The 18,967-nt window shown below is 33.5% G+C and overlaps 3 protein-coding genes across 5 annotated transcripts; 2 read left to right on the forward strand and 1 right to left on the reverse strand.

The window, feature by feature from the left end:
* Positions 1-820: 820 nt before the first annotated feature.
* Positions 821-4,563, forward strand: LOC133314055 (B3 domain-containing transcription factor LEC2-like). Its single transcript, XM_061515490.1, has 6 exons — positions 821-1,444; positions 1,560-1,634; positions 1,994-2,094; positions 2,223-2,269; positions 2,563-2,636; positions 4,117-4,563. The coding sequence occupies exons 1-6, from the start codon at positions 821-823 to the stop codon at positions 4,561-4,563; spliced, it is 1,368 nt and encodes a 455-aa protein (XP_061371474.1).
* A 2,737-nt stretch (positions 4,564-7,300) lies between these two features.
* LOC133314039 (small ribosomal subunit protein uS5c-like) lies at positions 7,301-10,713 on the forward strand. The gene is made up of 2 exons (XM_061515473.1): positions 7,301-7,695; positions 10,207-10,713. The coding sequence occupies exons 1-2, from the start codon at positions 7,667-7,669 to the stop codon at positions 10,454-10,456; spliced, it is 279 nt and encodes a 92-aa protein (XP_061371457.1). The 5' UTR covers positions 7,301-7,666; the 3' UTR covers positions 10,457-10,713.
* A 455-nt stretch (positions 10,714-11,168) lies between these two features.
* LOC133314033 (transcriptional corepressor LEUNIG_HOMOLOG) lies at positions 11,169-17,096 on the reverse strand. 3 transcript variants are annotated; one of them, XM_061515461.1, is made up of 9 exons: positions 16,929-17,066; positions 15,419-15,691; positions 14,234-14,346; positions 14,013-14,130; positions 13,316-13,410; positions 13,056-13,208; positions 12,129-12,245; positions 11,809-12,009; positions 11,169-11,407 (listed from the first exon to the last, which is right to left on the reverse strand). In XM_061515461.1, exons 2-9 carry the CDS (start codon positions 15,441-15,443, stop codon positions 11,231-11,233), a joined length of 999 nt encoding a protein of 332 aa, XP_061371445.1. In that variant the 5' UTR covers positions 15,444-15,691; positions 16,929-17,066; the 3' UTR covers positions 11,169-11,230. The 3 variants fall into 3 exon arrangements, with proteins under 3 accessions (XP_061371445.1, XP_061371444.1, XP_061371446.1); XM_061515460.1 differs by having other exon boundaries at positions 13,316-13,425; XM_061515462.1 differs by lacking the exons at positions 11,169-11,407; positions 11,809-12,009; positions 12,129-12,245; ... (2 more) ...; positions 14,013-14,130; positions 14,234-14,346 and adding an exon at positions 16,688-16,845 and having other exon boundaries at positions 14,952-15,691; positions 16,929-17,096.
* Between the last annotated feature and the right edge of the window lie 1,871 nt (positions 17,097-18,967).

Consider the following 18,967-nt stretch of genomic DNA (forward strand, 5'->3'; position numbering starts at 1 on the left):
TTTAAATTGTTCGATTCAATTTGATTCAAAAATAGATCGGTTCTATTGGAAATAATTCGGTTCGATTTGAAACAGATTCAGAACAACCATATTTTAAAAAGAAAAGAAAATTAAAAAATTAAAGAAATAAAATAATAAAAAATAGTTCAGTTCAGTTCGAAAATAATTTGGCTTTTGAACTTATTATTTAAAAATCAATTCTGTTCATGAATTAATTTTTAAAAACTAATTATTTTAAATTCAGTTTAGTTCATAATTTGATTTAATTAGTTTTTTTTTATTATTCTGCACATGTTTACATCTCCGCACCGACGAAGCCATACTCAAAACCATGCAAATGCAAGAGGCATATATATAGAACATAGTCTATGTTTTGGCTTTATGCCCTTAGATGAAGACAATATCCACCGTGGCACCTTCCATATATATACCTCTTCAAGTGATTCCGGTCACAACTTAAACGTTCGCTTCAACTGCATTTCATGTTTTCTTCTGTGAGAAGAATATTTACTTTTTTGATTTTGAACCTGCATCTACGATTATGTGTATATGATTTTGTGTATCCCAATGCCAATCCCTCCTTCCACCTGTCAAACTCTTCTCATTTGCTTCTCTTCTTCACCTTCCTTACCCTTCCTTCTCTTCTCTCTATTTCACCACCCTTCTATTTCTTTTGACCAATTTTATTCTCTCTTTTCCTACACACCTGTCCATGTTTCACTGGCTCAACCCCTTCTTATATGAGCTTCATATACATCATCACTCTCACTTCACTCACTCCACAACAAAAACCTCAAATTAAGCCAGTTTAGTTTTGATAATGGACAGCTTTTATGCTCAGTTTTCTGCAACAAACACAAACCCATCAACCACAACCATGGCCACAACCAACAGTACTTTCTCATCCTCATCCTCATCCTCATACTCATACTCAAACGTAAGCCTTGCAGCAGAACAAAACATGTTTCATCCACAGAATGTAGTTCACTTCCCCAATAATAGTGAAACACTTGGATTTCCTGCAACTCCCTTTCCCCAACCAGTTACACAGTTCAGCTTTCAATCACCTTATTTCGTACCATATGAATTACAAAACATGCAGTTCCCATCTACACAAACGTTTACCCAAGTGAATCATCATTTTTCCAATCCTTTGCATTCTTTTCCAATGGAGGAAAGTAATGAAGTCCTTTTAAGAATGCAAAACTGTCGTAGAGAAGGTAGGAAGATAATGGAAGCATCTATACGGAGAGAAGCAAGGGAAAGAAGAAAACAAGCAAGACAACAAAGGAGTGGAAGTTCTGCTCCTCCTGCTGTGGCACCTTCAGTAAGTACTGAAGGAACAATAAGGGGACAACAACCTCTTACTAGTGGAGAGTCAAATGATAAGGTGACAGTCACCCAAAACAGAAATCCCAATGTTTTTTGTGCTCCAGATGGGAAGGTGATTGATTTGTTTTATTCAGATATATTGCTTTATTTATGTAGAATTTTCTCTTTTTCTGTCTTTGAAATTATTATTATTTTTTATTATTATTTTTCTAACTGTTTGAGAACAGAGGCTTGAAGAAATTTTGACAAAGAAGTTACAAAACAGTGACGTAAGCTGCCTAGGCCGTATTATCCTCCCTAAGGTGAGGTTTTTTTTTTTTCATCAATGAGAGTACCATTTGAACTTTGAATTAATTGTTAGCTCTCTAATTATCTGTTTGGTTTCAAGAAAAGAAGAAACATTGAAGTAAAGGTGGCCCAATTGATTGACTCTTATTGACCACTGAAACATGATTTGTGATCTACTTTGCCCAATAAGTAGTTGCTTCCTGACATATCGATTTTAGCACCAAAAAAAAAAGAAACGATGGTTCTTTTTTCAGTCACAGTCATCTTTTTGACGCTAATTTGCAAAAAATGACAACTATTGTTGAAATGGATAATTTCCATTACATGGCAAATAAAAATTAAATAACCAAGACAATGCATGTATGATAAATAGAGGGAGGCTGAGGCAAAGCTTCCGGACCTGAGCAACAAGGAAGGAATCGATATTCTACTAAGGGATGTATATTCTGACCTACCATGGACTTTGAGATACAGGTGAGTAAATGATTCCTCTTTAATTTATGCATTTTTATTTATTGGGTTTTTTTTTTTTTTTTTTTTTTTTTTTTTTTTTTGTGGTCCACCATGCATGATGCTGAGTATAGGCTGTTTATTACACACAGGTTCTGGTGTAATAACAAAAGTAGAATGTATGTTCTCGAAAATGCAGGTAAGACTCCGTTTCTTATTTGCTGTGTTAATTACTTTTCAAGTTTTAACATATCAGTCATTTTTTATAAAAAAATAAATTAATTATCATTTTAGAGATTTGGAAAAATATTAACTATTATTTTTAGTTTTATTCTTATTTCTTAATATTTTCGTCAAGTGATATAAGAGAGAATATTAACAAAGAAAAGAATTTCTGAAACTTCTGGATTTTTTAAACAGATAAATAATTATCATTAATTTTAGTAGTCATGATTCTGGCTTCATGTACAATTGTCTCTCCCAATGTAACAGGAGATTTTGTGAACCATTATGGATTACAAAATGGAGATTCTCTAACCCTTTACGAGGACGAATCAAAAAATCTGGTTAGTTTTATGTCCTTGTTACACAATTTAGTAAACATTACTTGAGTATCAACTATTTGGGTGTTTGAGGGGGAGTCATACTCATTATCTTTTCTTTTCTTATATTTTGGGTACATAAGGTTATTTTATTTCAGTTGTAGAAAACGAAAGCATGCTCTTAAAATTTCTACTTGTAATAATGTATCTTAGTACTGTCTTTCAAAGTATACTACAAATTATTAAAGGGACGTTGCTAATAAGCACAAATTAAAGGAGATTTAATATAGTTTGATCTTTATACACTATATACTTTTTTAGGTAGGTAGATCCCCTCGTTCATTTTTAATATAAAATTGCTAAGAAATTAACCAGTATGTTCGATAGTGAAAATTGAAAGAAACTATACCCACATTTCTTCTGCTTCCATCATCCTTCAGGCCAGTATTTGGTCTTATCTGTTCCACATGAAAGAGATTAATTTATCTTATTTTGTTACATAGAACCTACTTAAAAAGAGGGCATATAAAGACAAGAGACGGTTATTGTCTTTAATATCAGCATTTCCTTACCCTTATTTCTTCTTTTCAAGACCTGCATATAAAACCTCTCTACTTTTGTATAGTAATAATATAATATAAAACATTCAAAGTGTTTCATATGACATTTTAAACTTAATTAATTTTGGGTTGAATTGTTTTTTTATATATCTAAGAGTTTATAATTAGATGTATGCCATTCTATTTTTTTAATAAAAAAATTTAATATTCATATTTCATATCTTAAAAAGAAAAGGATTTTGATATGGTGGGTCCATAAATTGTTGACATTTCAATCCTGCTCTTGGTGAAAAGGAATGTGTTAGAAATAATATATTATAAAATAATAAGAGTACCTTCATCTAACAGCTAAGGTTTCAAATTGAATTGGTTGTTTACAACTTTTATTCGATTTTCGCTTCCATTATACTCTAACTTCATTTTCAACTTCATTCATGCACGTACAAGGCATATAAACTGCCATGGAGAATATCAGCATTTCCTTTGCCTCTCAGCTTTTATTTAAAACCTCCAACATACTTTGACTTCATTTCAACCCTCTTTCAACCTCCTAAGAAAACATGTTTTCATCAATTTTCTAGCTGCTTCCTCAATCCTTGCTCTCTTATTTCGTGTACATGATCACTAATTCTTGTGTTTCTGCATGTAATAGAGATAAAATCATTTCATGGGTCTTTACAAATTTAGAAATGATATTTGTACAAATTTATACTCACACTCCTGATATATTCTCAATGCAAATCATTGGATAACACCGTGATCCTACTTTTAACTTTTTTTTTTAAATCGTTGATATTGTGCACATACCTTACATAATTCGTGCAAGTATCTTCTCCTTTACATGGCATAAACCTTCTAGCTAGAGTATAGTTCTGTGATTATTTGATGCACCTGTCTCAAATCCTAATTACTCACTATATCACCAATTTTATGTGAGGGAGCAGTATGTGTCAACAAAAAAGGAGCGAAATCAAGAAGTGCTCGAGCCCTCAACAAACAAGCAAAGGCTGCAAATACATGGCACATACAACTATAGCTACACGCAAAGCAACGATGAAGATGAAGCATCGTTGGCTTTATTGATAGAAGAGCTTAGCAACAAGAGGGAAGAAGAAGCTGCTAACAGCCTGTTGACACTGTGCAGTGGTGGTGGTGGTGGTGGTCCTTCAAGTGGAACTGAATACGTTAAACTACCCAACTATGTTACAGGAGGGTCATCAAGCCAAATAGCTGAACAACCAAACATAGAAGCCGCAGCACCATCCTCCAAGGGCAAGACCAAAGTACTGATATGTGATGATCAACAGAACAGCATCGATGATGTCTACGGGGGTCTTGACAATATTTTAGATGTTGGTCATTTAACAGATTACAAGAAATGGACCATGTAAATTTGAGATGTTAGATATGTCTTGTGACATGTTAATTTATAAATATGAATGCGACTCCATGTTGTGCTTATTAAGGGAAGACATATATATATATATATAAAATAAAATTATTTGTTTTTCTATGAATTTGGCGTCGGACCTTACCAGATCTATAAGGCAAGGTCATAGTAAGTGACCCTAATGTTGAAAATCCAACTTTGAATGTGAGAATAGGCCTTTGTAAGCATGCCTTGGAATTCTTTTGTATATCCAAATCCGCCATGGCATGGATCCCTTGGCCAATAGGAGAATTTGCACCTAATTGAGGCTTTGAAAGAAACTAGAACTTTAGGTAATGGGATTCGGTTAAGTTTGTAGATTGCTTCACAACATTCTTAGCCTCAATATACATCATACCTGTAGTTACTACTCGATCGTACGTATATAGTATTCGAGTGAGTAGTGACCATTTTATAAACGATTAAAGCAAGAAAATTGAAAGAGTTTTATTTACATTTTAGCCTCTCTTTTTTCCAACTAAAGCAGATTAGCAGTGTTTAAACGAAAAAAAAAAAAAAAAACCTTTCAATATAAGCACTAAGTAGTTATTTTTTATAGAGTAAAATGATATTTTAAACCCAAAGATGTATCATAACAGTAATTTAATTTTTAACAAAAACTATGCGTATTACGTTACCATTAAATTATCAAAACTCATTTTAAACACTTTTTTTTATTGATAGATAGACCAAAATATTAATTTACTATTTTAAGGCTCACTCCAATGTATTGAAGAAAATTATAATTCTATTAAATAAGGAAGTTGTTGTAGTGCGTAAAAGAATATTATGTTAAAGTTGAGTTAATAAATATTTATTGGTTATTTATTTTAATATAAATTTTAAAAATCTATAAAATATAATTAACAAGTAGTAAATGATTAAAAATTTATTTTCAATACTTATGTAAAATTGGAAAAATAATATTGGAGCAAAGTTACATATATTTTGAAGTAAAAAATTTATAAACACTCTAAAGTTTAATAGAGTAGCGAAACTCTAAAATGTAGGCAGCCATGTTGGTTGACTTTAGAAACGGGCTGAAAAAAAGTATCAAATCGGCTTAATCGACTAGTATTGATCGGGACATCCAACTTTACTTATTTAATTTTATCCAATCTTTCTGTGATTAATGTCATGCGAATATATTTTTTACTGCTTTATATAAAGGAATGGTTTTTATTTTTATTTTATAATGTTGAAGATATTTTCATATATGTGATACTTATTTTCAATATGATTCTTGTATGAATTTTTTAATCACTTTAGCTATATATATATGATTTTTAATTATGGACAGAGATAGGCAAGGTGCATGCCAGAGTCTAAACCCGAGTACTCTCTCATGTTAGATAATTTTATTTTTTACATTATTATGGGCTACATATTTAGTTATCAATTATATTATGTTATTTAGTTACTGAATAAATTAAATGATCAATTAAAGAACCCAGTTAGATTTCAAAATGAGTATGAGTTAAATGAGTGAATACCCACATTGGCCCAACATGGTATAATAGGAGCCTGGTGGGTCCAATGATAAGGAATTAGGAAAAAGGGTTAATGATCCCTAATATGTCAAATCATTTATATGGTTTTCTCCTCCTCATCAAGTGAGAACTTTCCCATAAGGATTCAGCACTCTAGTGATTTGACTGAGGAAGACCATCAATTTCAAAATTCAAAGGCATCAAGAAACTACAATCATTGCGATGGAATCAAACTAAATATAGATGGTGTTGCAAAGAGAAATCCAGGACATGTTGCATGTGGTGGTCTGATCAGAAATCATAAAGGGCGGTGAATTAGTGGATTCTCTTACAAAGTTGGATACTATTCAATTCTAACGGCAAGAGTTATGGGGGATTCTTAAAGGATTAGAATTTGCATGGTTAGAAGGATGGAGAAGGGTGATCGTTGATAATGACTCAAGTAATGCTAATGCGATGCTCACCAAAAGTGATGATGCTGCTCGTGAGTCCCGACTAGTGACTCGGACTAGAGGATTCGCCTGCAACGTACCTATAGGGTGGCTAACCAAATATGTTGATTGGTTGGCAAATTTGTCACCGGAAAATCTATAGCAGGATTCGAATGGACACCTTCAACATCCCCACCTAATCTGAGACTTCTAGTTTTGATTGATATGGCCTCTGTAGATTTTACGCTTAAAATTGGGATTTGATATCTGTTTGGTTTTTTTTCTTTTTCTGTTGGGCTTATGCCCTTAGTTCACCAAAATAAAAGTATTTAATGTGACTTTAGAAAATTTTGTCTAAAGTTCAATAAAACGATGTCATTTTAGAATTAAAAAATTAAAAAATTAGAATGATAAATATCATTATAACCTTAAAATAAATTAAAAATTACAAATACATCATAATTTCTGTCTTAAAATATTATTGTGTTTCGATGAACATTAAATAAAATTTTCTAAAATAACGTTAGAAAAAATCAACCCATCTAGTAATGCAAAAAAATCAACCCATCTAACGAACTGCAAAATTGTTAAAATTTATTCTTTAATTTTTTTAATAATTCTATGATTGAAATTCATTTCTTGTTACTTTTTATATTAGTTTTAATTTTTTAGAAGAAAAAAAAAAAGGTGGCAAATTGTTACCGGTGTTTTTCATCATAGTTTTTTTTTTTTTTTTGATAACATCATCATAGTTTATTTTCATTTCAGGTGATCGACAACACCGTGGCAACCACACTCCTCCACGCAGTGTTGACGGAGCAACCCATCGTTGAGGATGGCTGCACCATCACTAACTCTCAATTCCCCTCATCGTCTCTCCCTTCGCACCTCTTCTTACTTCTCTCTCCTCCCCACAACCGCAACCAACAAATTCACCTTCTCTCTCCTCACCAACACTCCAAAACCCTCCCTCTTCCACTCGAGACCGAAGAGGAAATCGCCGCCGCGTACGAGGAGCTATAGGGTCCCGCATACAGATGAGTAAGCTGTTGTGGCTGTTGGTGTTGGCAAGGCCAAGGAAGCTGTTATAGCTGCAGTTCAGAAATCAGCTGTTAATGCAAGGAGAAATATCATCACGGTTCCAATGACTAGGTACTCCACTTTTCCACATAGGTAGGTATCTTGCTCAACTCAACTCTCTTTACACCTTGAAAAATGTGATTTTTTTTAAATAAAAAATAAAAAATCATGATAGAGGTCTTAGTTAAATGAGATTCAGAATGTTTGGTTTAGGGAAGAACTGCTGTTGTTGGCTGATTTGGACTTTTTGTTTTGATTAACGAGGTGAGACTGAATTTTGGTTGTGTTTGATCTAATGGTGTTATTCAACATGATGTAAACTTTTTGTAAAGAACCTTGGGATACACTACCCCAAAAGCTAACTTCACATTAGTTGCTCTTCAACCAATGTGAGACTATATATCTCAACACGTCCCCTCACGCAAGAGCCCTCTTGGCTAAGCGTGGATTATGCAACAGGCTCAATCTTTGGTTTACCTTTTTTTGTGCTTCCACTTTAAAGTGGGGGCGGTGAGGATCGAACCTCAAGCTTTGATACTATGTAAAAAACCTTGGGATACACCACCCCAAAAGCTAGCTCAAAGGGTGAGAGTGCCCAAGGCCTTATAAACTCCACATTAGTTGCTCTTCAACCAATGTGAGACTATATATCTCAACACTTTTAGATGGATAATGTGATAAATCTTCACTTCTGTCAGTGTTCGTAGTTATGGCCAGAAGTTGGAAATTTCATTAGATTCTTGAAAAAAAAAATCATTGAAAATTCTCTGATTGCTGCTTCAACCAGCTATGAAGCACCGATACTCCGAATTTTTTTTCCCGACATATCGGATACGTGTATCGAAAACGTATTGTATCATATCGACGAATTAACAGTCGTATCGAAAACGCCTATACCGTGTCGGAGTCGGTGCTTCGTAGTCAACCAGTGACGAGAAGTGTGAGAAACAAGATTTGCTAAAGCAGCAACATAAGCTGTAACTCAATATCAATAACTATACGCTTAACAAATGTTGCGGACTCGTGGCTGAAGAAGTTCTAACTTCTTACTGGATGGACATATTTCTCATGTCGTACTGGGTATAAATCCACATCCATATTTTATGTTTTATCACCAAAGGAAAAAAAGAAGGGGAAAAGGATTCGGGTTGTAACAACCTTGCTTCCGGGGCAAGGATGGTGGGAATGAAGGGAAAACGATTAGAGGCAAAGATAATAGGGAGGGAAAGGTAGGGGAGAGGAGATCCTGTCATTGAGTGAGTTTTGGGGCTGTTGGGCAGGGAGGTTTGCAGACCCGTCTAAGTTATGCAGTTCTATCTTTGTTTTCATGTTTTGTGAGTGATTTTGTTCTTTGTAATTGGGGTTATCCCTATTTCTATGTAATGAAATACTCGGTTACTAACTTACTATCATAGTATTATTAAGTTCTAATGTATTAGTAAATTGTGAATATTATTGTGTTGAGCTGGTACTAAGTGTGCTAGATTTATACTTAACTTGGATTATTAGTATAAATTGGGGGTATAAGGTCAGTGTTATGTTTTGCAGTTAATCAGAATCTCTTTAATGAATTATACTTTAATATGCTCCATCTCTATTTCTCTTTTCTGCTTTTCATTTAAACCCTAAAATTTCAATAGATACTGATAACGATGCCTTTGAAGTAGATATAATAGGCATTCAGTTGCGTTGTGTCTACCAGTATTTAGATGGAGCCAATTTGGGGTGATGGATAAAAGTTGAAACACATGTCAGATGCCATGTGTAAAGTAGCTCAAGTTCGCCAGGCCTAAGTTTAGTTGGGCAATATCTCAGAGATGACAGTCCTATAGGGATACACACTTAATTCTCCCTTGACGTTTTGTGTGTAACCTTGAATTATATTCAATATGCATCTCGTATCTGAACTTCTTCTGGTTATCTGTTTCACAATATTATGAAGCATTCTTGAGACTTGATTCTAATTTTATAATGGTAACTTTGTGTATTGAGGTACACCAAAACTCAAAGTTAATATTTGTTGAACATAATAGAAGCCATACCTATCAGATTAGGTCCTGTGTCTCAAAACGTTATATGGATTCTTCACTATGTTGAAATTGTATTTTTGATATGTCACTACCTCTTCACTGTCTAGCGTCAACTATTAAAAAAAATGGAAACTAATATTGGATAGATGGAAGTATGGACATGCAATTGCTATTAACTTCCTAAGGTTTTACTGGCCCCACTTCACTGCCAATTAGTCAAAAGGTGTCTGTTGGTGGTCTCTGAAACTTGGTATTATGATCACTTAAGCAAGCAATAGTAACTTGTATGCTCATATGCCGTTTGATTATAACCAAAGAAACTTCGTTATGGAAGTTCCTTCACTCAAATAGGAATTGAAGACCTGAGTTTTTTCCTGATGAGAGTTAGAACTTGGAACCTATATTTCAGAGTAGAAGCATGTTAGCAACTTCGATATCTGCCAATCCAGATTGATTGGTCTCAAGTTCTAAGAGGCTAACATGTTATTTATATATGAATTATGTGTTACAAATTATAAATTGCTCTCATTCTAGATAGCTGCTACTAATTGTGTTGTATAATGTGTTTTTTTAGATCTGATGGAGATTATGGAGCAGCAAAGGTGATGCTTAGACCTGCTTCTCCCGGTACTGGAGTTATTGCAGGTGGGGCTGTGAGAATTGTTCTTGAAATGGGAGGCCTTGAGAATGCTTTGGGAAAGCAACTTGGGAGTAATGATGCACTCAACAACGCCAGAGCAACTATTGTCGCTGTGCAGAAAATGAAGCAGTTCCGTGAGGTTGCTGAGGAGCGTGGGATCCCAATGGAAGAATTGTGGAAGTAATGAAATTTGTGAAGCCAATGTGATTTTTAATACTTCAATTTTTGTGATATAGAACTGGTTGTAGTTTCCTCACGGTGTTCCATTTTTGTTTTAAATTTTCTGGAAGGAAACAATTTCTTCCAAAAGCTACTTGTTCAACGTGTAACACTAAAGTTGTGGAGCTTGATTAGGCAAGGAGTCTCATATTGACATTCAGATGGAAATCAATTGTAATTCTATTTGAATATACCCGCACTGAAAATAAAAATATTAGTTTAGTAAAGTACAAATTCATGCTGTATATTCATTGGATTTGATTTACCCTAGGACTTGATAATCGTTATTGATACAAATTATAATTTTTATGTTATGTTACCAAGTTTGGTTTGTTAATTTCTCACTGAGTTATAAATTCACCTTAAATGGTTATTAGATGTTTTCTAGATGAAGTGAAAGAGATAGCTTTTATTTTGCTTGTTTGGTTTGATCGAGAATTTGATATGAATGGCATTGGGGAACCCATTACCCAACTCATTGTTTATGTGGACAATTTTTTTTTATCATAAATTTTGTTTAAAAACCACCTGCGATAATATTCTTAAGAGTTACATCATTTTGGAAGCACCATTTCATGTAAAATAATCGTGCAATTTATATTTTTGACAATTTGAATTAGTTGGACTTGTAATCTCTTCAATTCAAAAGTATGAGATTTGTAGTATTGAAGTTGGCCTCAGTCCAAAGCATGCTATAAAAGTAAAGTTGTGTCTAAACTAGATATTAAACTCCAAAAATTTAGACATAAGAACAGAGACTTGCTCTCGAACTACATTTCCATAGTTTAACACAATGATCATAGCTTGCTGTAGCAATCAATCCATTTTGGGGAGAAGTTGCTAGTCCAGCAATTATATCATTGTGGGCAAGAACGGCCATGGTTTGCTTGCTCTCAGGTATCCATAATTCCAGGTTCTGAAATGAAATGAATTGTAGACAAATTGGTAAACAATTAAGCCAAATCAGGTTTTTGTCTGCTAACATGATCATCCTCTATAAGATGCCCTTGAATAAACTTGAAAACATAATAATTACTCATTTTCCAGAGGAACCCAGTTACACAAAAAAAGAGACTGGAAAGCTATTACCATGATAAATAAATAACCATCTCACCTAAAAGCTCAGTTAGGTGAATGCTACTTTTTGATAGTTTTATATATAATTTCTCTAATAATTACCAACATAAATATTCCTACGCGTAACAGATGCATAATTAATGTATTCATTGAGTAATCAATGTAATAATGAAAGCTTATTAGTAGATATAGAAGGGATAACAGCTAAAACATCAATCACATACTGGAGGAAGAGTTTACCTTATGGCCACCAACAATTACAAGGTTAGGATATCTAGGGTGAAATATGCACGACCGGAACTTGTTCCCATTCGAATGCAATTCATTTATGCACTTTCCGCCAGACAGCACAAACCAGACACGTGCACTATCCTCACTTACAGAGGCAACGTAGTTTCCACTTTCATCCCAACAAATGGAAAGAACCTCTTTGATATGTCCCTAGTAGTAGTAAATGAACTTCAATCATGGTATATTTTGCAAAACCCACATTTCAATCAATTATCTTAAAGTAGGAATTGATAAATTATAATAGACATGAGTTAACCTTGAAGCTTTACCTTTAGATGGAACAGAAAAGCTGAATTCTCAAAAAGAATTATGTTGATAATATTTCCAGTAGCAGTGGCTAAAAGCTTCCCAAATCCAGGCTGGAATCTAATTTGATTACTAGCTCCCTGAAATACATTATTATATAAGTCGTTTCTTGCAGTTATGTAAATGTGATGAGGTTATCTGAACAGATGAATATGATTACTGGCATTCTCAAAAAACAAATATCACAATGTTCTAATAAGTTGTTTAGGAAACCACCCAAAAGCTAGCTCAAAGGGTGAGAGTGCGGGAGTGCCCAAGGCCTTATAAACTCCACATTAGTTGCTCATACAACCAATGTGGGACTATCTCAACACGTCCCCTCACGCAAGAGCCCTTTGGGCTAGAAGCGTGGAATTGCAGAGGCCCAATTTTTGATTTACCTTTTTGTGCTTTTTTATTTTAATTCCACTTGAAAGTTGGGAGCCGTGAGGATGAACTCGTAACTTTATGGTCACTCAAGTTCTGGGAATACCCAAGGCCTTATAAACTCCACATTAGTTGCTCAAAAGATACGTGTAAAACTCACTTTAAAGCGATCGAGGCAAACACGACTATTAACATTCCACACACGAATGGTATCAGTGGCATCACACGAGCAAAGAACGTCCACATTTGTTGGGTGGAAGTCCAATGACATTACTAGTCCAGGATGTGTAAGATCATATAATGATTTGGCGGGCTGTCTCATGAGACATAAACAAAAATTAAATATTCCAAAATCTGAATTGGACTCAAATTACAAATAGAACGTCCACGTTTTCATTTCTATTTATAATGAATAGAAATGAAAACGAGAAAGAAAAAGTAAAAGGGAATGGCTTCCGAGGGTGGATGTGATCCATATTCTAAACAGCATAGAAGTTGTAAGAACGTGACAAGTATCAGCTTACCCTGCTAGCAGCATCCCATATTTTTACATTTGCCTCAAGGGAAGATGTTGCAAATATAGTTGAACCTGGTTTAAATCTAACATCCGTAATATAATGAGAAGATGCAGATGATGTAGTTACATGATCACGAGTTTCCATGTTCCAAATGAAAACCTGTAGTTAAAGACTACAATAAGGACTGAATACATGGCAAACACCTAAGCAGCGATTCAGAATGGATAAACCAAACTAAACTTGGAAAATTTATCGCATTGAATCACCTGGTTTACAAACCCAGCACTCGCCAAAATCTTTCCATCTGATGAAAAATGGCAGGACAAAACCTCGCACTTGCTCGAGTCAAGGCAACCCACCTCTTCAAAAGAAAAACCTTATGATACAAATTAGAATAAGCATTTCATCAACATGATTGCCCAGTGCAAACACTCTTCTCACTGTACCCAAATCCGACTTATAGTACAATTGCAAGCATTCTATTTCAATTTGTAACTAAGGCTTCCATACTTAGTTTCCAACAATAGTACTTGCGGAGCAATCTTATCCAAAGATACTAACAATATTTAGTATAAATCTTAGAGACAAATTCTGCATAAATGTTGAAGAATGTTATTATTTTGTTAAAGCATATATGAAACATGGGGCAAGCCTTTTAGCAGAGTAAAGTTGCTACTTTGTAACCGGAATGTCACGGGTTTTAATCCGGGAATCAACCTCTTTATAAAAATACAAAGGTAAGATTGCATACAATCAAGGGAATCAACCCTCGCTCCTACCCTCACAAAGGTGGGGATCCTAGTGCACCAGAGTTTGCTCGTATAGATCAACACATTGCTATGCATTGTCACACATTTGAACCCAAGATATAGGTATTTCGCTTATACAAGTCTTCTATGTTGTTAGATTCATAACACAAACGATCACTTTCTAAATCTTTGATAAGGGTTGGAGCCAATATACCTTGGGGAAATCTAAGATTCTCGGTATCATTCATTCTTGAAGTTGAAGGTAATAAAGAAGCAGTTGAAGACCCCATTGTCTTGTTGAAGCTGGAGCTGACTTGAAGTTCTTGCATTCTCTGCTCAACCATTGGAATGTATGTATAGGGATCACAAATGACTAGAATGCATCATCTGTCAAGCGAAACTAAGAATACATAAGATTGAGCATTTGGTCATTACCTTGACTACAGACGATTCTTGGTCAGTCTTCTGGAGCATCAGAAGGTAAAGTTTCTCATAGAAATCAGACCAGCATTGGTGTGCTAATCCATCAGGATATGGAGTATCAATCCCTAACACGCAGTTTTTAATCTCATTTAAATAACTTGTAGCGAGGCTTATTCGCAGGACAAGCCTATCAATCACAGCAACAATGAAAAAAGAAAATGCCAAAATACGATGACTCTCTTAGGTGTTTATATTTAGTGTGCTTTACAAAAAGATTATTAAATTAAGAAAATAATAAAAATTATATATATTAAATTTAAAAATATATAATATAATTGGATAAAATGATACATATTTTCTTATTATATATGTAATTTTTTTACTTTCAAATTTTTAAACACTTTTATAAATTATATAAAATAAATTTTATTATTTTATACTTTCATTTTATTTAAAATAATAATAATAAATATGTAAGTGGAGAATAAATTCTATCATCAATTAAAAATAAAATATAACAATATAAATAAAGTAATAAGTTCTCAATATTTGCAGGCAGGTTAAATACATATGGAAGCATGGATGATTGATAATAAAATTCTTGGATATAACTACGGCTCCTGTGACTAAGGTTTTGCTTGATACCATAGTAAAGAAAAGAAAAATAAGTAAATGAGATGTTATTCCCATTTTTTGGTATCATTTGATGAAAAGAAGAGATATTTTCTTCATTTGATTGGTTTTATTAAGAAAAATAAAAATAAAAATATACGTAAATGAACATTAAATTACTTTTGTTAAGAGATTGGTACGTACACCGAATTATACAAGTAAAATAGCGAAGATTTTAGTTAAAACACTAGTGCACAATTATACTTACTACTTAGAAATTAAAATGGATAGATCTCTACAAATTAATTGCAGTAAATTACACTTCTTTAAGTTTTTGGTTTAGTTCACAATGCATACAGAAATACACAAGTAAAGGATAAGTAACAATCAAAATTAAATGTTAGGGTTTGACTTCACTCAACTTCCGTCTGTTCAGCCAAAACTTATACTCATCCAAGTCCTACACATCTTTGAATTAAAGATCAAATTCTCTTAGAATAGTTAAAATTAAATCCCTTGAAACTTCAACCTTTATCCCAAATTCAATGCACGATTGATCAAGAGTGACTGATGGAAGATAAAAACCTTCAACCAAAATGTTTCTTCTCATGAAATCTGGAAGATTTGGATGCTGTTCAATTCACCATGAAGGATTTCAGCAGAAGGTTCTCTCAAACATTTCAAGGAAGTGTCCTCAGAAAGCCTCCCAATCTCCAAAGTACACGACGTCTTCTTTTCTAATGTTTGTAAGAAAATAGTTATTTGCTCTTTCTGTTTTTCTCTAGATGGTCCTTATGCTCTAAGCCCATCTCACGCATTTGATGATCGATAGACACTAAACCGGTTTCTGAAAGAAACCTGCAGAAAAATGTATTAAGCACAGCATAGGAATACAACCAGAGCAGAGCAAATTCTAACCAGCAACTGATCTCATAATTAGATGTCAAAAAAAACCTAATGCATTTCATGAATTTAGTTTTAGGGGAAAATATTTGTCCTTTCAAATTATATAACTTAATGTCATTTAAATTCTAACCGTTGATTTCCGTCAATCAATGGTTAGGATTTATTGGATTTTATTGTGACTTACTAATTAATTAATAAATTTGACCTAATAAACCCTAACCGTTGATTGACGGAAATCAAAAATCAACGGTTAGGGATCTAAAATGACACAAAATTCTATCTTTTAGAAGGACAAATATTTTTCCCTTAGTTTTAACACATGCTAAAATGATAAAACATGCATTTCCGTTTTTTCTTCTCTTTTGCAGTTTCCACAAGAAAACACAAAAAGGCCTATGGAATCGCGATACACTGACTAATCATATATGCACTTTGGTAGTTCCTTTCCATGCTAATGCACCGTGAAAAGCTAAATTTAATTCATGCAAACTCCATGTATTATGACATCATCAATCCATCACAAAGCATGAGACGCACACACTCACACTCCTCAATAAAACATCAAACACACACATGTATATGTTATAAATAAATGACAAACTTCACTCATACTTCAAGCATAAAACTTGATCACGTTACAATAACAAAACTTCCAAGCTGGGTCATTAAGGAACCCACATGAGCAAACTTCACATAACAATGTTTGCACAGCTTTAACACACAATTTCACAAAAAGCAGCATTTAGACTCGTTAGATTTTGGATATTTGTAGGGTGAGTTACTCATCAATCAGCAGCACACACAAAGCAAAACAAAAGACTAGTTGGTAAATATTCAATTCAGACTTCATAAGGATGCAATCTGTATACGAAACATGAATGATGAACGAAACCCCAATTTCAATTTTGACAGCAATTACATTCACAATAGGGATAAGAATGAAAGTACCAGCTAATGAGCAAGAAGAGGGTAAGGCAGATTAGAACAAGGAATGCAACATGGAGAATCAACCATGAATCACTGGAAGAGAATGCTAAGGCCAACATAACACAAAGACAGAGACCCAGCATTAAAAAAGTTGACTTTAAAGTAATCCACGTAGGACCCTGAAGCAAGAAAAAAGAAGAAGCAAAATCTGATGAAAATGGCTATAAAAATGGAAAAGAGAGAGCAGAGTGAGAATACGAACATTAACACCGGGAGCTAAAGCTCCCAGAAGAACTGCTTGGGCGGAAGATACATCTCCACCGTCTGATTCTTCTGCATCGCGATGGTCCATCTTGCAATGCAAATTGGATTTATTTGCTTAGGGTTTTGGAGAACAATCCCAATTCTCTCTGTTCAACCCTTACTCTACCAGTTTTAGCCTTTTTAATTTTTCAAAGAAAAGAAAATAAAAGAAAAAACTATTATTAGGAATTTAATTGGACTGGGCTTCGGATAATTTGGGTTTTAGGACAAGAGGACCCATATGTGCAATATAGATGTATCGCTATTATACATGTTCTTGTTTTTGAAAATATATGACCCCGTTGGTTTTCTTCTTTTTGTGTTGATTAATCATTTGAAAGATTAAGATTTTGTTTATCTTTGTAATGTCTCTTTAATTTGGGATACGACAATTTTCTTTCTCCTATGCCTCAACTTTTAAAAAATTTAAAATATAACCATATTACAGATACATTTATGAATTTTTTTATTAATAAAAAAATTGCATTAAACTATAAAGAATCATTTCAACCCAAAATTTTAAAGCATTAGTTGATGTTACATTAATAATTTTATATATCTCTAATACATTCTCCTATGCTAGAGAAGTGTGGATATTAACACGGCTCCTCACATGAGGGCACAAAACTTAATTAATTATTAATTAAATGAAGAGCGATAAGGATCGAACCTGTTACACTGAGATTCTAATATTATATAAAGAATCATTTCAACCTAAAACTTTAAGGCTTTGGGTGAGGCTATATTAATAATCTTATATCTCTCTAACATAAACCCGAAGATATACAAGACCTTCCAATTGAAAATACAAAAATTCTTCAATAATTGAGACACACTATTTTTTTATTTTCTTATTCTCTTATGCTCGTCATTCTTTTTTGCTCTTGCATTGTCGTTAAGCTTTTTAGAAGGATTAATTTTTATAAGCTCTCTAAGTGGTCAGACATTGGATAATATTTTTTTAATTATTAGATTGAATTTTTGCACCAGATAAAACTAGCACCAACAATCAATATTATTAAAATCGGAAAGATTAATAGGTCAGGATGGTTAAAGGAATTAAACCACCAATCGATCAAATCCAATCAATTTATCCATCAAACAAATGATTGGTGATTGGTTGAAACATGTATCTTAATGAATATTTCTTATAATATTAACCATTGAGTCATAATTATGTGAATATTAACCTTTTGATCTTGACATTTCTTGTGTTTTTTTTCCTCTAGGAGCTACCAAGTTTCAACAAAAAGTCAGTTTTAATTTCTCTCATCCAATCTCAATTTCACTAGCAACAACAACATCTTAGAGAACAGGTTTCAAAACAGTAGATCCAGCTCTAGGAGCTTGGATAGATGGAACGAAATCCTCGTAGAGGGTCTAGATATGACCCTCAAGAATGACAACTCTGGGATGTTGGGTTCTTCTTGTTTGAATCATTTTCATTGAGAAAAATTTGGAGAATTAGGTTTTTGGTTTTCGTTTAACTTCGCTAGTAAAGGAATGGGAATAAAAATTTCAGTAAATACTTTTTTTTTTGTCATAAAAAAAAAATATGGGCCCAAATTAATCCTAGAGAACTGAAATTTCAATTATTTGAAATTGTGGTCCCTCTGAAATTCAGATATGACCCATGTTAGTCCCTAAAAAAAGTTTAATATAAGTACTTTTTTATCTAAGCGATTAAAATGAATTCTGCATTTTTTGTTGAGGACCAAAAATGATATTTACTATAAAAATTTATAGATTTCCACAGATAGCGCTAATGAGTTGTTTGTGTAGGAGAGCTAGGTCTGTATCCCTTGATAGGTGAAATAAATCGATATGGAGATGCTCTTAGAGACTATGGTATAGACCAAAACTCTTGAAGAAGTAACCGTGTGTATATCTTAGAGGCAACTGAGTGAGAAGAATGTGTGACGGTATGATGGCTCAGTATTTCAGCAGAGTAATAACTCATAAAAGTGATGATTGCAAGATGTTTCTCGAATGAATGAA

Source organism: Gastrolobium bilobum, unplaced genomic scaffold (genome assembly GCF_033153095.1).
Source record: "Gastrolobium bilobum isolate Gb01-03AN ecotype WA unplaced genomic scaffold, APGP_CSIRO_Gbil_v1 utg589, whole genome shotgun sequence".
Lineage (NCBI taxonomy): Eukaryota > Viridiplantae > Streptophyta > Magnoliopsida > Fabales > Fabaceae > Gastrolobium > Gastrolobium bilobum.

What these genes read in the sequence shown, in the direction of transcription:
- LOC133314033 (XM_061515460.1), bottom strand. Translation starts at nt 15,443, where the DNA reads ATGAGAAGAAACATTTTGGTTGAAG. An exon ending in AAGAAACATTTTGGTTGAAG is followed by an intron (nt 14,347 to 15,418) that starts GTTTTTATCTTC and finishes ACTGCGTGTTAG; the next exon opens with GGATTGATACTCCATATCCT. An exon ending in TATGGGATGCTGCTAGCAGG is followed by an intron (nt 12,246 to 13,055) that starts GTAAGCTGATAC and finishes AATGTATTTCAG; the next exon opens with GGAGCTAGTAATCAAATTAG.
- LOC133314055 (XM_061515490.1), top strand. Translation starts at nt 821, where the DNA reads ATGGACAGCTTTTATGCTCAGTTTTCTGCAACAAACACAAACCCATCA. An exon ending in TTTGTGCTCCAGATGGGAAG is followed by an intron (nt 1,445 to 1,559) that starts GTGATTGATTTG and finishes GTTTGAGAACAG; the next exon opens with AGGCTTGAAGAAATTTTGAC. An exon ending in GCCGTATTATCCTCCCTAAG is followed by an intron (nt 1,635 to 1,993) that starts GTGAGGTTTTTT and finishes TATGATAAATAG; the next exon opens with AGGGAGGCTGAGGCAAAGCT.
- LOC133314039 (XM_061515473.1), top strand. Translation starts at nt 7,667, where the DNA reads ATGACTAGGTACTCCACTTTTCCACATAG. An exon ending in TACTCCACTTTTCCACATAG is followed by an intron (nt 7,696 to 10,206) that starts GTAGGTATCTTG and finishes GTGTTTTTTTAG; the next exon opens with ATCTGATGGAGATTATGGAG.